The sequence below is a fragment of the Bombus bifarius genome, unplaced genomic scaffold (genome assembly GCF_011952205.1).
Source record: "Bombus bifarius isolate JDL3187 unplaced genomic scaffold, Bbif_JDL3187 scf7180000008216, whole genome shotgun sequence".
NCBI lineage: Eukaryota > Metazoa > Arthropoda > Insecta > Hymenoptera > Apidae > Bombus > Bombus bifarius.
The window spans coordinates 335,113-352,931 of NW_022884518.1; the positions used below are offsets into that span (position 1 = coordinate 335,113).

Sequence of the window (17,819 nt, forward strand, 5' to 3'; positions counted from 1 at the left end):
TAGCTTTGTGTAAGGATTATTCCATATAATATAATGTAATCAAATCTATGTAGCCGAATCTTTCAATCCATTTTGCACTCTATTCGATATATCATTTAGTTTTCATTTACATTTCTATTTTCTTGTGCATCCTTAACGTTTACTTTTCGATGACTTGATTTTTATATTAGAGATCATAAAAGAAAGACTAATAAGTATTAATTCATTAATTATATTAAATCTATTAATGTGTTAACTTTCGGGTTGAAAAATAACAGGAGTATATATTTTTTTATCTTCTTTATTATCATACGCTTTCGTTGTTATAATTATTAAGAACAAGATTACACAAGTACTCTACAAGTTAGTTTTGATAAGAAATAAGGACGTAACACGGTCGCTGTCGTTCCATTTTCCACAAAAACTGGAAGACTCAGAGGTTTATCGAAATTACCATCGGTTAATCGGTAATAAAACGTACAAAATGTACAAAGCAGAGACCATTCATGAGGGCCCAGTTTCGTTTACCATCTTACGACTACGTGTTTGACGTTTTTAAGATGAATAATGTAATTCGAACGTTACACGGACAACTCGTTTACATCGCGACTTCGTTGTCATATCACGTCATGAGGTCGCGCTGCGAGTGTTTTAAGGCGATTTTAAGTACTATTAACGGTTTTGGCACTTAGATTTACCATTGCTCTAATGAATAAAATGGTACCGCTTATTTTCTCAATGGGGAAATAATGCACCTCCTTTTCGTTATACGTGTAATGTCACTAGAATTTCGTGATATTGTAGGCAGTTGACTTTTGTCTCTCGCGTCACGATTATTTCATTCGGTATAAACGTTTTACACATCTACAAACTTCAATCTAAATTTACATTTTTCTCTTCTCTTATAAACGACGATTCCGATCGAAATATTCCTTCCAATTATTTCACTGCAGTTTTATCAGAGGTATATATATAAAGGGCATAATTTAGGTATTAAACTTATACGTATAGCTGTTATCCGTGAGAATTTTCTTTCGAAAAGTTTGATCCGTCCTAATTGAATTTCATTATGAATACGATAATTGTAACGACGATCTATAGCCGTAACTTTTTAATTATAGTCGTTAATTATAGCTCGTGTAGTCAATAACTATGTCCTAAACTCTACAAAAAGTTGACTGCACTACGCTTCCTCTCTACTTTGGCATATTGACCGAAATAAAATATCGTCTAACGCTTATAGACGCTCGTTCACTGTGACAACTAATTCGAGATGAACGAATGGTGCACGTTACGTTATCGATTTTTTTTTACACCTTCCACGAAGACTCGAGATTGATCGCTATCCTAAATCGACGCTACGAAATTGGCAGTATTTGGAATTTGCATAAAATATTATCATCTTTTTTTTCTTCCGTTCGAGTAAGGCAAATTGTCAGGCTATCGTACGTGAAGTATTGCTTTAGCAAATCGCTTTAGCTCGGTAAAGCGATGCAAAACTGCTAACGTTACGACGCTGTGGTACCCGTTTATAGTTCATTTTGCGTAATATATTAAACTAAACCAAGAATCAAAAAAGAAAAGAATATGAAAGGGCAATGGAGGCACGATGAAATTTGATGCGCGCAATGCATTGTTTTCTGAATAATTTTTAAGCTGTATGTAAGAGCAACAATGGAAAATAATTTTTGACAAAGGAATATTACTTGTTTGCTTTCTTAATAAACATCTTTATGAAAGGTGTGATAATTCGAAAAATGCGATATCTTCAAACGAGAGTGACCAATAACGATGAGTGAGGTGAAACGACAATGCAAGCAGCATTCAAATATCGCTTTGTAACTTAAATATCACGCGGATAAAATTAATTCGTATTAAATCAACGCTTGATAATTAATAGAGTTCGCCGGATTGGTTGAGTGTTGAGCTCTGAGCAACTAGAAATAAGCTAACGAATATTCTCTATGGAATGGCTGGCTTTTATTTTACACAATATAATCGAACGTTCAGCCGCGTAAGCATATAGATGATCAAATGGAAGCACAATGTTCAATGAGAATCGCATGGGATTCGTTTAACGTGAATACTATAATCAGATCGTGAAAACTGTCGGGGAAAGAGATAACGTGCGATCGTACGATACATATACTATATTTGATGAACATAACAAACGTTTATTTATTGGTAACTGTTACAATGCTCTCTCTATATGCTTAAGCAGTACAGCGTTCTTCCGTTTGCTATTTAACATTTCTACCACGACGCAAGCATACGAGATACCGAGAAGTTCATCGTGCTAAAGTTCAACCTTTCACTGTACGAAAAACGCGTGAAAAACCCACGCCCGGTTTCCTGATGATCGACGAAGAAGAAAACTTTAAACGAGACCAAAGTCAGTGTGAACGGTAACGTCGCAGTTGTTCGGCTTCTCCGCAGCTGCCATGTTGACTTCAACCAACGTGTCCACGCTGTTAATCGGGCAGCCTTTGAGAATCTTTTGCGCTGCTAGGCTAGTGAATTGAACCTGCATGTCGCTTAGGCTTGGATACGAACAAAGATCACCTCGACTGACCGTTTTCTCCAAATTCGGTTCCGAACCTTGCGGCGCTTTTTGCTGCTTCGAACTTTCCAGATTCTCTATGTAGACGTTGTTAAAGGATCCGCCGAAGCCATCGAACGACTTGGTAGGCGATGGTGGATTCGACGCGATGTTGCTTTTCGAATCCGGACGAAGAAGGTTCCTGTAGCTTAAAGCATCCTTCGATAACGATAAACTCAATTTCCTTGAATTGTTCATGGCATCGTTGGTATTCTTCATGCTGGTTAACGCGGATGGAGGATGCTCGTTGACCAAAGAATTCTTGTCTATGTTATTGGTCGATCCGTCTATTAAATGAGCTTGGCTGTTGTTCAAGCGATTCGTCAGTTTCAATTTGTTAGGCATTTCCTCGTCGGCTTTCGGCTTGTTCTCTTTATCGGATTCTGACAAGAGATGGCTCGGTTTCGACTCTTTGGAAGCGTAAAGGGAGGATGGACGTTCGAGCTTGCTCGACTTGTTCAATTTCTCTTCGTCGAGCTTCGATTTGATCAACTTCTCTTCGTCCAGTTTCGACTTGTTCAACTTCTCTTCGTCGAGCTTCGACTTGAATAGCTTCTCCTCGTCTATCTTGGTCTTATAGAGCTTCTCACCGATCAATTCCCGATCCTGTTTCTCCTTGCAGTCCATCGTTTCCTTGTCTGCTACTTTGGTCTTCACCGTGCCATTTTCAAACGTGATGACGGATCTCATGGGCGAGTTGTTCTGTTGCACGTAGATCTTTGTGCCAGGGGACCCGGAGATGGTTGTCGTACTGGTCGCATTCGAGGCTAGCGTCACGCTGTTCTGTATCGTACGTTGTTCCTGCGATGGACTGACCGGACTTAAATTCGTCGACACCTGTAGAGTTATTGAATTTTGTGCCTCTTGAAGCGGGGTTAAGGATCCTTGTTGCACCACTTTGAGCGGCGAGGATTTTGCTGGTAACGTGGATGTTTTCAACGGCGACGATGAGAGTTTACCGCTCGAAATCGACTTTCCACTGGAGTGGGACGAGTGACCGGATGATGTCTTTTGTAGAACCTGCAAAGATACGTAGAACGTGCTATTCGGTCTTCCATTTGATCTGTGTTCGAGAGTTTATGAATTTGAAATTTATAGTCATACGTTTATAACTTTGAACGCTTATCAAACAATCACGTACATTATTATATGTATGTGTATCTACGTTTCTGTAGGTAAAGCCATCTATGTTCGCGTCATTTTTTTTTTTTTTTACTATTTTAAACTTTCTAGAAATCTGAGAAAGTCCTAGAACTCATCGCAGTCTACGAATCTAAGCTTTTAAGTCGAACGTTTAAAAACTTTCTCAGAGCAAATAAGAAGTCATCTCGAAAAAATTCGCAGATGAAACTTCCCAAATGATCTAGGCTATCATATAAAATATGATTTTAACACGTCTAATACTAAACAGATTTTCAAATACACATAAAATAGAAACTTTGGAAATCCAGGAATTAAACTTTATCGCCAAGCATAACGATACGTACAGACTCTGTAGATGAAGCACGATCATCACGTGTCTAAATCAAAGCTACCTATTACCTTATGCTGAGGCGATCCGTTTGATTTGGTACCACTACCAGTGGAATCGTGACTGGGACGTCTAGAATTAGATTGTCTCGTGCTGGATCTGCCCAGGGTGGCCGTTTTCGCGGGGCTAGCATTCGTAGTTCTAACTGATCCGGAACTTCCGCCGCTTCTACTAGGCGACGAGTTCGCCGAATTTTTACCATTTTGCGTTTGATTACGACTCTGATACGGTTCTTGGTTGGTACTTGGCGGCAGGACAGAAGCTCTGGACGTACATCTGCTTAAACTAGAGCACTTTGATCTGGGCATTGTCGAACACGGTGATCGATGTCGTCTGGAACTTCTGGGCGTCGAGTTCGCCAATAAACTAGAGGAATCGCCGCTGGCTTGGCGTCGATGTCGCCTGGGCAGCGTGGCGGATCGCACCGAGCTCGAATCATCCCATACTTGGAAACTGGCCTGTGACTGAGCTAGACCCTCCATCATCTGAAAACGTTACTCCGTTGTTAAGCTGATCGGCTCGCTCCTCTCGAGTTCTCGCGCGATTTAATCTCGACGTTCGCATTCAATTTCCGTCTGTCGAGAGCAAAAACATGGATGCTTTCTTTCTTTTATCTTCTTTTTTTCTTTTCTCGTTAGTAGAGTGCATCGTCCCGATTTAAAACTCACCGAAGGGCTAGCGGCTCTCGTTTGCGTGGCTACGCTGTGTAGATGAACGACACGTGGATTAAACCACTCGGTAGGAGGATACTGAGCACTGAACGTGCCCATTAACGGAGCACCCTTTCTTCGTGTACTTCGTCGGAATAGCCTCGAAAGTAGACCTATTTTCTCTGAAAAAATACCGGAGAAACCTTGAGAAAAAAGAGAGGAACCGATGTTGCATTTCGTAATGAAAGATCGGGGATCGAGGAAGGGCTTGCCAGCTAAAGGTGACTAAGAAGCTTCGTTCTTTGGTCGATGCTCAGCCGTGGTTCGCGGGTTTAGGAACTTGGGGAACTGCAGATACTCTTCAGTCAGGATTTTCGTTCTAACTCGTCTTAAGGTTTTCAGAGATAGATGGAAGAGCTGCAAAGCGTGGTTGGGTAGTTTATTTCGTTGAAAGTAAAAATTATTCAGCATTCGAATAATAATATTTTTTAAGTAAAAGCTATAACGCTGAATGTTTGTGCTAGTGCGATAAGCTTTCGGTACTTGTATCTTCCAACATATTTTTTTATATCTTGTTTCGTGCAATATAGCAAAGAGGAAAATTCTCCGTGTATAAAATTCGAAATGAGATGCTTTCTTTTATAAAGAACGTGATCCAGATCGAAGTAATAGCCTCAAGTGGAAAGCCAATACGTTCCGATTAAATGATTATCCACCACCAAAACAATCCCTTCCCCGATTCGACTCACTGGTTGGACTATGGGGTGCGCTGTCGGTGCTCGCATATTCCGCACTCGACGAAGTATCGCTTCTTTCTGGCCTTCGCGGCAAAGACCGTGAACTTCCGCTTCTGGGTAAACGTCTGGCGGATCCCCAAAGTCGCAGAGAATGTCGCCTCTCGAGGCGACCCGGCATCGATCGACATCTTGCGAACAGAACCTTGTCGTTGGGGTTACCTGCGAACACCAACAGTTACATATTTTCCGTGTCTTCTTTTACGTATACTTATATGTAAATTCTATAGAATTCAAACTATCCGCCAACCGACATTTTTACTTTTGCTTTGTTTTACCGGCAGACATTTTACTGACTAGATTAGATAACGGGAGAAGAATGGTACTTTAGGACTTAGAAAATCAATTCTTGATTTTCCAGGTAAAATTTTTAGTAGATTTGTTATTAATTGTTGTTGTATATAATTTAATTTGTTCCCAAAATAAACTCGATTTTCCAGAATCGATCGTCTTATTTACCCCAAAGATTTACGATATTACAAATATATTCAACAATTGTATCGCTTAGAATTTTTTAAATTCTCAGTAACTGCACTCAGTGACCTTATCGCTTATTGTCGCCATAAATAAGATAAAAGAAGAACAGCTTATAATCTATTTAGTATTTGATACTCTTCGTACAGTTTCTTTATTCTTATCGACTGTATCGTATTCGATATAACAATTCTTTTATACAAATCACAAGCGATTGAAGTTATTACATCCCATACAATTGTTCTATACCAATCAAACATCAATTAAATCAACATTACAATCATCAAATATCGATTACTTATTCCGGGTGAGAATCCATTGTAATTAATAAAGAAAAAAACAAAAAGAAATTTGATCGTTCGATTTCCAAATGGCATCGAAGACTCCCATTCCAAGCACTGTTTGAGCTCGAAGTCGCGAGTCTCGAATCGCGTTCTCAAAAAGTGGAACACCCTCGTCCCTGATTTTCATCCTGGTACACAGCCAGAGGCGGTGGCGACGACCGAGTGTGGGTTAGCAGCGTGAGAATCACTCGAGAAACGAGTCAGAGAAAAGTAGGAAGATTATATACGTGGCCCCCCCCCCCACGTGATCTCGACAGCGTGTGTAACGGTAGACATTGTCGTGACCAATAGCTAATATATCGGTTGTGCTAAACGCTTTCCAGGGATCGTCGGCTTGGCACGGACGCTATTCTCTTCTTGTTGTGTGTACCGATGCTCGCGTGTACGTCCTCCATACACGTGCTGATGTATGTAAGAGGCGAAACATGCAAGGTGCTGAAGGTGTTTCCGTGTCAATGCGCCAGAAAATTCCAGTTTGCGCGGCTCCAAAACTTTGACCGACCACGACCACGACCAGCAACAACGACGATCACAACTGCAACTGCGAGACTTCGACGTGGACGAAACGTAAGCTTGCTTTCAAGCTAGCAAATACGATCGCATGCAAGGATTCATGGTGTCTGGCGGCGATCAATGGCGCGGGTAACAATGTAACATCGCTGCACGCGATATTTTAGCTATTACCGGATGGCAATGGAGAAACGCTGATAGTACAGGGCAATATATGGAAAGAGTATTATCGTACAATGCTGAAATCGCGTTGACCATAGCGAGAGAGCACGCACGATACTCGATAAAGAAGACTTTTCTTTATATAGTTCTCTGGTAATATGCGTTTCCATTTGAATTTCTAATTTTAAAGCATACCACTTGGTATAAATTCACCACCGAGACGACAGCCACTCTAAATACCAAGATAAGGGTGGCGCAATTTAAATCGAATCGCGACAATTTTTCGATCCGATCCGGCGTAGGAATGCACCGTCTTCCGCTGCGGGACTGCGTGGCTGCCAAGGACGACAACAACATAAACGCACTGGACTCGTCCATCGAGTTTAGAGAAAAAGATCTGCCGGTGCAAGCCGAGCCAACGAACACTACTTCTGGACACTCGGAACGATCCCCGAACACGTGCCGAACGAGTTTGCCACGATCGACCAGTCTCTCCGCGATTAAGTTCCTTCGCGACGCGAGAAACTTTGTTTCCTGGCTAATCTTTTACACGAAAATGCGCGATTTTGTTAGGTACTTTCGCTCGTACTTACGTACGTTTCATTAAAAGTCGATACGTATGTGTAACGGTCCTCTAAATTTTGAATTCAATGTAGCAATTTATATGAAACGTTTCGCCAAACTTTAGACGAACGATGAACGGATGTCAGTCATTAAAAACGTATTTTCCCATTGTCAATAATTACGAATCAGGTTGAAGAAGAAAATTGCTAAATATCACGTATAATTATCGCAAAGAGGATACGCAAAGAAATATTAAGATCTTTCTATCGACCACCGTGAATAATCAGAATATTTAAGTTTCTTTATACGAACTTAAAAAACTTGCAAGAAATAAGATGAAAGTTACCGAATACATAGCATTTGGGGAAGGTTAAAGACATCCTTTACTCGACCCGGATGATGTTTTAATATACAAAATTATTTTAAATGAAGCTATAAATGGAGAAAAAACTTCAATCCAAGAGTTCTTCAATTCGAGGACTGATACTGAAAATCGAATAATGTAATTGTGTCAGTCTTTGGGAAAGCGCGTCGAATCACGTGGATATTACTTTTCATTAAATACATGTACTATGTATACATGTACTACGTGCAGTTTACGTAAATCTATTTCATTTGAAATTTGCACCAACATGTATCATATGCACCAACAATAATTCTCTTGCAATTAGTAATATTAGTAGTACCTTGTGTTCTTTAGCCTTTGTGTATTATAAAAGAAATTGAAAAACAAATTCCACACGATTTTCAATCTTTCTTGTCGATGAAGTTTCGCGATGAAACCTGATAGAAAAGTAAGAGAACTTTCTGTGAGCTCAGGGATTTCTTACCTCCGCAAATAACGTCTGCGAGATTCGTCTGCACAGCTTGATGCGTCACGTCGCCGTCCCTCAGGGTTAGCATCTCACCGTGTACGAGCGCCATAGCTTCGTCGTTGGACATGAGCATGCTACCCTGACCTCTCGATCCGCTCACCTCTCTGGAACATCTCCTAGAGTTGCTGGAATCGCGCCTCAGCCTCCTGGTCTCGGGCGTAACGACAAAGTAACCTTGTGACGTGTGATAAATTTTTCGTTCTTGCATGAGTTTCGCGAGGGCGTCGTAAACTAATTCGCGGCTCGGTCTCTGCATCGCCGGAAATGCGTTCCTAAGGGCGGACCTGAGCGTGTCGAGCGTGGCAGCTTGCCTCTGAGAAGTCAACTCCAAAATGGCCCAACAAAGAGCTTCCGGTAGAGGTGTGAATTGTCCTTGGGCCACTGGGGCAACCAGGCAATCGTCGATGTCGCCTGCACAGGAAGGAAAATGCCAATTATACGTCAGGTCGTTGCGCATGATGTGGAATGAATTTTATCCGTGATTCTGATTATTTTGAAATTGATTTAATCGTCGATTATTTCTCTTTCCTTTATTAAAAAATAATTATGCTTTGTTACGGTATTTCGGCTAATAGTTAACTATGGAAGCATAGTTTATTTTTAAAAACGTTAATTCTCTGTCCTTGACGTTTAAATACTTTTAAACTTTAACTACTTCCACGGTACTTGCAAATTTATACTTATAAATATATACTGTCGCATACTTTTGCATTCCCCAAGTTTAACAGTTGTCGCCTACTAAGGGAGATCAAAGTTGATTACAAGGCGAAACAAGCGGCGGATGTAGAGCTTCGTGGAAGTACGAACGATAAGATCAGACGTCAGGAGATGTGGCTATCGGATTTTTAAAGTTCTCGCGTTCATTAAAATTCTCCTTGTATATTCGCTGGACAGAATGAAATCGTAACAGCCAGGTTGTCTGCTAAGAACTAGCAACATTCAGTTGTAACTGCCTTTCTAGTTTCAACCGAAACGGTTCGAGTTTCCATGCGCGTACCAGCTACAAACAAAGTGTTTCATTAAGAAACGTATGTAACTTTCTGCTCGTTCAACGTGATATTTAAACGTTTCTACGCTTTTGAGTTTCCCATAAATTCGCAAAAATCCACAGTCCCGATATTACGTATAGTACGCTTCGATTTCAAATATCTTTCGATTCTGTTCCCGATACTGTTCGGAGGTCGACGAAATTCAGCTGACTCTTCGCGCCAGATTATTCCATATAATCCCAAGATAATTCTACCACTGAATTCACGTATTCATGGGACGGAGGTTTAACAAGGCAAAATATATCGAATTTCATTTCCAGCAGACAGGGGCGGCTGTATTAAGTTCGTGACAAGTACATCGCGGCAGATCTGCGGGTGCATTCGCATGCGAGCGACGTACGCCTATAAATCCACTTACGGAATATTCTCGTGAATTTGTCGTGCGTAGCATGGCGCGATGAGCGCGTAGCTATATGCTTTCGTGAAAGCGGAAAATTTAAACGACCGCGCGGATAGTTGGTAAATAGCAGTTTATCGGTATCGATTCGGTCATTCGTACAGTAACACGGGTAAACGTAGATTTATCGGTTGTATTATTAATATACGTTTATTGAATGCTTAACGACGTAATATAACGTTCCGTGACTGGTCATGCGAATGTATCTCAACCTTTCGATAAGCGGAGAAAAAGAGAAAGAGAACAATTTTCGTTAAATCGCAGTCATAACCGGGCGAGCAGATACCGATAATACCACGGTACACTTTCCCATTCGTGATAAACGTCTTTTCCACCTATTTATAATATCGTCGACGGTGCAACGTCTGTAATTTCTAAATTAGGTACGAAACAACAGAAACGTTGTATACACGCGTATCTTGGTTCGTAGTCTCGATTTTCGTGAAACGCCACACCGACCAGATGCATTCCCACGTGCAAGATCACAGAGAGTTAGAACTAAAACGGTCAATTTCTAGGAGCGGAGAAAACTAGTATGCCAGAACAAATCTGCTCCGGGCTAACAATACTTAATTAGCGTTTTAAACGTCAGTCAAACGGCGTACCATAAACGCGATACACAGGAAAGGTAATTAAGGCTAAATGGAAACTGAAAATTTTCGACGCCGTAAGGAGATTGAGAGAAAAAGAAAGAGACGTTCGTGGCGAAATTGAAGCCTTTGTTCTTCCGGTCACGTTTTAAGGTGACTTTCAAGCCCCCGAGGGCCTCCTGTTCTCATACATTTTGGTCCACGCCCACGAAAAGACTATGGATTATTCTAAGCTTGCGACTCTGAAGGACTCCGAAATTCCAGTGGTATCCGCACGCTCGTGCCAAGAATATTCAATGCTGTCAAGAGCACAACGTGTAGGAAACAGCTTGTCATCAGAGACGTTGTGTTGCAATGTATGAGTAACCGTATCACCTTTGCACCATGTGAATTTTTTCTGAACACGTAGGAAGATTGTCACATTTAATCCTCCTATTCTTTTTCTTCCTACCGTACGCTGATTTTTGACATACAACGTCTAATTTAACAGTTCAGATTGCGTTGGCCATCGATAGACTACGGATTTTTATGCAAATATTTGTATATTTTTATGGTCGCAACGGTAGAATTACAATTAGTCTTTATTCAAACAGAATAAAAGCTCTTACACTTTTAAGTAAATAAGATCTCTTTTTATCCATCAAAAACTATAACGAGTACTCTATTTTGGATGTTTGGTGTATTTAAATCGCAGACTAGACATCAAGCAGAGTTGACGATGTTCTGAGGTAATTCAAGGAAACGAGCTAGGCAAATCGATAGGATCAGATCTAAAAGTTAAATTTCAGCTAAACTGTCTATAATAGTTTGAAATATTGCAGTTAGCTCCGTTGTTACCTGAAAGCTAGATAATTTATGAGATTGAGTCAGGTAGGCATCCGAGGATAATGGATGGACGATTAAAAGTTGCGAATCATACATGAGAGATATGCTTCGATAGGCATGCAATGTTCTTAGTCATTCAGACATATATTTTCAAATTAATACGTGGAAAGTTCTTCTGTCAGCGTGTTCAATTTTGTCCGACGATTATACTTTATTGGAATATTGTACAATTCAAAAATATCGAGTTCATCGATATATTGTAGCTGCTCGCTTGTTACGTCGGTAGACCGATGAACGAAACAGATGGTACGCGAATTCGTCTGTTTGAAAGTTAACCCTCATTTCTGATTTGTATACACCGCACGATGGACCCTGTGACACAATAAAACTGAGTTGAATACTTTTATTCGTTCGCCGTCACTTTGGACCACCATGGGCCTTCGTAATGCATTTTAATATACATATTTCCCTCATCGCCGCGTGCCATATGCCAATTTCGAAGGGTAGCTCGGCCTTCTGTACACGATATTGCGCTGACCCTTGACAGATATCGATCGTCCGCTTCTACATTGAAAAATATTCGATGGACGTTGAACGAAGCAATTTCGCGAGTATCAGCGTTTAAGAAGAAAAATTTAATTTTTATTCTATACACACACACATACACCCTCTTAACGATGATACCTCTGATATTTATTTCTCTTAAATATACTATTTTTTATACCTCAACAATAACCTGATGACATTTTAAACAAAATATAGTAAAATACTTATCCTTTAGCAATTACCTTGCCAATAATTAAAACGTTAGCGAAAATAATAATTTTAGCTAATTCGTTGAGTGAAAATACTCCGAATGGCTTCTTCAATGTCCAACAAACAATTGTATAATTATTCCAAGATCCTACGTACCATCTAAGATAAGGAAATCGTTCTGTACGTAAATGGTCCGTATTCAACGTTTATCGCGTGAAATCGCGTGGCATGTAATTTTCGTAAGGTTGTATCTTTCGTATTTTTGAATTCCACTAAATCCTGGGCGTACAATGAATCTACCCTCTGGAACAGGTCGCGATCACGGATCACTGCCATTTCCGTGCACCGCTCGATGACGCTCGCTGTTCTAGTCCCCTAGTTGCTTTTGAGTCCCTGTTCGCGGACAGGTAGGAAGAAACAGAGCTGTAATTACGTGTTCAACTTCACCAGAAAGCGTCTGTTGTCTGGTACGCTCTTGTTAAAGGGTGGTCGTAAATAGGCCGGACATTCTTCGTATAGAAATTACCGGTGAGATCTCGTTGTACTTCATGCGCTATCGCGAGTTTTCTCGTTTGTTCCTTGACGAGTATCGCCAGCTGTCCGTCTTCCTTGGATATTATCGCGAGAAACCAGTTTGCATTGGAGAGTTGTCTTTCCGACGATTGTAATGTATCGGGTAATATCAGATTTTCAATTTCTACCGGCATCCGTGTCGAACGCGAGATAAAACCGAGAACTGATCGTTGGAATACGCCATCGAGAAATCAATGTTGCGTATGGCGCTAGAGAAGATTGCGATTCTTTCGCGACTTTCTCATGGAATATTCATCACGTGGTTATTTCAATGGAAAAGTTGGAAACGGTCGTCGCACGAGGTCCAGTTGCCCACTTGCCTGGAATTTCTCCACGGCCCACGAGGAGGGAGTTGCACGCACGTAATTATGCAAGGAGGTAGCCCACCCACGCGTTCCTTTTAAGGAACGAGCCGCCGACGACGACGAGTCGACAACGGATGGGGAGAGCTGAGAACGGTTTACAGACAGGTGCGAGACCTTTACAGGTTCGAAACTCGTCCGGTTTTCGTGGTTCTTTCGCAGAAACGACAGCTTACTAACCAACGCCCTCGCCAAAAGACATTAGAACAGCGTATAGAATAAGTGGGCTTCGGTTACATTGACGTTATTTATCGTCTCTCGTGTTACCAGACACGCGAATGAAATTGAACGAATGAAATCATTCGTATACACGATCTTTCTAGAAATTTCGAGAGAGAGAGAGAGAGAGAGAGAAAGAGTGTCGGTGATAATGTAATTTCGTACGCTTCGCTCGTAGCGTTAGCATAATTCAATTTACCGATAACAATGTAGTTTCTCGCGAGATGAAAAATCGTTGAGACATTTTCCATGGTATATGGTTCGATGGAATCGCAACGATAAGCTCTGCAAATGTTTTATTCGCTGATATCAGCGCCGAAGAAAGTTATAAAGTCTCTGGTGTAAAGTACGGATAGCAAATTTTATTTCAATTTTTTCATTCTGAATGGCCGAGGTGGACGCGTATGTGGTCCCCCACGCGAGTCTCCGGGGCTTGAAATTTATTCGCGACCGTTGACTGTTTCGCATGTGGAAGCATGTATACACAAGGTGTATGGGCAGTAAATGGCCCAACTAAGACGGCATAATGTCTGCGTGGGAGAGGCCAGTTTCGATCTCGTTTACGAGATCTTATCCGGCGCGAGAGCACGGTCGGAAAAAGTGGCAGGATAATACCCCGCGTCGTTACACCCGTAAGCTGCCAACAACGGGGATCACGAAGAAATCGAGAAACGTTTCGGTTGCACAATTTTCGTGGGGCTGTCGACGAGGACGGAACGAGGGGCGCAGACAGACAAGAGTCAGGGAGAGGCCAGTTGGATCGTGGAACTCGATACGTCAGTTTCTGGGGCGTGGAACATCGTGTTCCTCGTGAGAATCTTGTCCCGGCCGCGTTTTGAATGCTTTCCACTACATAAATATCGGACTAGGTATCTAATGCAGGCAAGTAGCTTCGTGCTTCTCGCCTCTGTGTCTGTATTAGGATTACACACAGGCTACGGTCAAGAATGAGAAAAGACGAGAGCAAGAGACACGGGAACCGTGGAAAAGCGGTACGTTTCGTTTGTGACGCAACAAAAACTGTCTTGGAAGGTATACGTTGAACTCAACTAGAGAAGATCACGAGCGATCTTTTCTTTTCTTTCAAAAGGATCGCCGTCAACTTCTCGTCTTACATTATCGAGTCATAGAATCGTCTTCGAATTGAACCTTCATTTTGGTTTCAGATTTCGTTTCCAATTATGAAATTAAAACTATTTGCAGCTAGGTTACATGTAGCGTTCTGTATTAGCTACGGTATCGTAAAAGCGAAGTTTAACGAATGCAGTCAAACAAATCATAAGGCAAGAGGGTAAGTGAGATGCAAATAGGACAGTTGAAAATCGTTTAGAAGTACGTTTCTTCGATGTATTGTAATATTGGGTCGTCAGAAAAATTTCTTTTGTTTTATAAGGAAATAGTGGATGCACAATATTTTCCGTTTTATATTATTTTATCGAATTACATATGATCCATTTTGTTTTATCAAGATAAAGATTACAACGTTCGACAGATTAGGTTACATGTTTGTATAAAGACGCGTCGTTGTAAAAGACGTATCTGTAAAAGAAAGACATTTTTCGGACAACTTAATATAAGTATCTCACGTTAAGACGAGTAATCTTTATATGTGAGTGGCATGATGTGGTTTAATCGAACGCTTTTGATGCTTACACTGTTCAAATAAAGAGGCAGTGACTGCAAAAATGTGTAAAACGAATTTTTTGCAGCTTTGAATAATTGAATTTTTGAATAATTTTAATAGCTTTGAATAATTATCAGCATTTTACGCCTTAATTTGCAATAAAACATAACATTCTCCTGGAAAAATCACCTAGCTATCGCTTTTAGACAAAACGTAGTAAATGAGACAAGCGATAACAATACTCTAAAGTATTAATGTTTAAAATGTTAATGGTGGAAGCTGTAAAATTCTACCTCAATATGTCAGGAATTGCCTCTTTAATAAATACTATCCTTTTTCATAAAAAATCCTACTTTCGTGCGAAACTTCTATCATCGAGTTTCGATACGTTTGCACATACAACAATCCAGGATCTCATGATTTTCCAGAAATTAAACTGTATTATAAAATACAGTTTACCATTTTGTCGTAACGATAAAGTTGAATCTTCGAGGCGGCCTTTCGGTAAATATGGATGAACACCTGCCAACCAGGCGAGTTCCGCGAGCCGCTATTATTACCAGCTTCCCTTGTACCTTTCTATCATTCCGCGAGGCCTTTATTATAATATCCAAACGGCCTACGTAGATAGCGCACGAAGTAAGAGGCAGACTTGGTATTCGGTCGATTCGCCCACGCGAATATCGTTGAGGTATCATGTAGGCAGAAAAGAGACACCCCGGAGGGGTGCAAGAAGGATGCTGGTCGCGAACGAGCGCGCATTTCGAACTTCGAGACACACGGTCGGATCACTTCCGGTGTACTGGTACACGGTGCAGAACACGATGCATATATCCTTATCGCCGTGATCCATCGTGTCGGTTGGCCGACCTCCGCCGCTTTATGGGTCTGCCCATGGGAAATGGCAAAGACCACTTGCAAGGAATCACCTCGTAACAAGACGACCTTTGAGTCCTCCGCCTATCCTCTACCAGCCGGCGACGCTGTTCTATGCAAATCTATAGATTGCTATTCGTCCCCCTTCTCTATCCACCTGGAGACCTGCTTTCTTTCTTCTTCTTTCTTTTATCTATTTTTTCTCTCTTTGACGTCCGTCGTGATTTGCCTTTCGAATTTCGACTCTTTTTGATTCAAATCCGGAGAACGGTATTCGTTACGAGTTCTCTTCGCTTTGGCGAGCAGTTTTCTTTCATCCATTTTTTATTTATAAATTCTTCGTCATCTGCCTTCCGAATTTAGACTCTCATTGATCCAGACCCATACGATTCTATTCGTTCTCTTCTCTGTTTCCCTTTTGTCGATCATCTATCTTTCTTTCATTTGCATTTTTAATTTTTGCTATCCTATCTTGTAATCTGCTTTTTAAATTTCACTGGAAACACGAAGAATGCGATTGGTTCGATTTTTCCTTTCTTTTCCCATCTTTCTCCCTTTGTCTAATTTTTCCTCTTCGATACACGTCGTAATGTATTTTCTAAATTTCGATTTTCTTAATTTCGTCATTGACCTGTGTGTGTCGTCTCTATTGCACGTTTTACCATATACGGAGAGAGACTCGTAAGCAAATTGATGTTCTCGGCGAGGAACGCATCGAATGTCGCGTTCTCCCCGGTTACGGCTGCGTAGTAATGAGTTTTACCACCGAGGTTGATAGATTATATTAGACGCGTATGTGCGTGGTCGGCAGTCTCCTGTATTCATTAGGAAAACGCTTTACCTTTCACTTCTTAGTCGCGAGCAAATAGTGTCTTTATGGTGTACGGTAGTCTGACCAGAGAATAGTTCCGTGTTTAGAGTACCTATAACAAGCGCAATTAGCCATAAACTTGATCAAAGATATCGCAACGATGGTAAACCTTTGCCTTTCGTGTCCCTAATTTAACATTTTACCATTTCTATCCTAATACCTCGTGATGAGCATTTTCCAAATTATCATGAAAGTGAAAATTATTGTCTGATAAACTTTATCTTACCAATCAGGGATACCGGTAAAATACGATTTGTTGAAATGGGGCGAGATCAGAGAAAGTAAACAGATACGAAGAATTAACGTTGGATTCAAATCTGTATTCCTTTTCAAAAGGAATCTTTATATTTCTCTTGGGAAAGGTGTGGTTGCTGGCACTTTGGTCAGATGCTGGCCAGGTTGCTCGTTCATTCCTATCGGATTTATGTATTACTGTCGGCAATCGATACACTACCGAGTTAACAGCCGACCGTTTTGTTATCCGAGCAGCGGAATGCAAATATATTGCGTAACGTTAAGGCACAAGTCAATCGTCGATAGAAGCACGTGTTTGTCCGGCTCGTGTAATAAACGTGTTGTATGAAACGGTTGCTCGACTTAATCGTTTGGTATCGTATCGAGCCGGAAACAGCGATAGCTTATTGAAAATTATGCGAAGGAAGCCAGCTGCTGGAGTAGCGTTAGAGAATGTACAATGGCTGGTAAAAGTATTCGTACGTTTACCATATAAAGCTTTTACCGCTGATCTTATAATACATATAACACATTTTTGATATACAGTTTCAGAATCATTAAAAATCTTGCCAATATGATCTTGATAGTTGGGTGTCATTGCAGCGCTAATGAAACTTCAAAACGTTTCGTGTAACGTACGTACATATTCGTAAAAATTGTTGGCAAATGCACGAATACTCTCGTGATCGATTATGCATATTTGAACGAAAAGCTTCGTGAATACGTAATAGGACTATCGAAGTCTTGTAATAATAATCGCGATGTTCTACGGTGATTTTAAAATTCGTCCGCCACCAGAGGTGCGTATACACACAAGTAGTCCCGTGTAAATAGATATTGATTCGAGAACAATGGCTCGTTCATCGTAGCCGGTTCTGTAAAGATGATTGGCACTTCTCATGAAGTTGGTCGAGTCTATGCGTCTTCGTGCCCGCACCGTGTTTCGCCTCTTCCTCCATGG

General features: G+C 41.0%; 1 protein-coding gene and 1 long non-coding RNA gene across 3 annotated transcripts in view; one reads left to right on the forward strand and one right to left on the reverse strand.

The window, feature by feature from the left end:
• LOC117211058 overlaps positions 1–17,819 on the forward strand; it is a 132,040-nt gene that overhangs the window by 3,216 nt on the left and 111,005 nt on the right. The gene's annotated exons all lie outside the window — the stretch shown is intronic.
• LOC117211056 (storkhead-box protein 2) overlaps positions 265–17,819 on the reverse strand; it is a 112,683-nt gene continuing 95,128 nt past the window's right edge. Inside the window, exons 4-8 of one of the 2 annotated variants that reach the window (XM_033454623.1) lie at positions 8,438–8,893; positions 5,509–5,715; positions 4,778–4,941; positions 4,121–4,594; positions 265–3,598 (exon numbers count right to left, since the gene is read on the reverse strand). In XM_033454623.1, the coding sequence (XP_033310514.1) occupies positions 2,357–3,598; positions 4,121–4,594; positions 4,778–4,941; positions 5,509–5,715; positions 8,438–8,893 (2,543 nt within the window). In that variant the 3' untranslated portion in view covers positions 265–2,356. Of the gene's footprint in view, positions 3,599–4,120; positions 4,595–4,777; positions 4,963–5,508; positions 5,716–8,437; positions 8,894–17,819 lie in introns of both variants that reach the window. The other variant, XM_033454622.1, reaches the window with a different exon arrangement.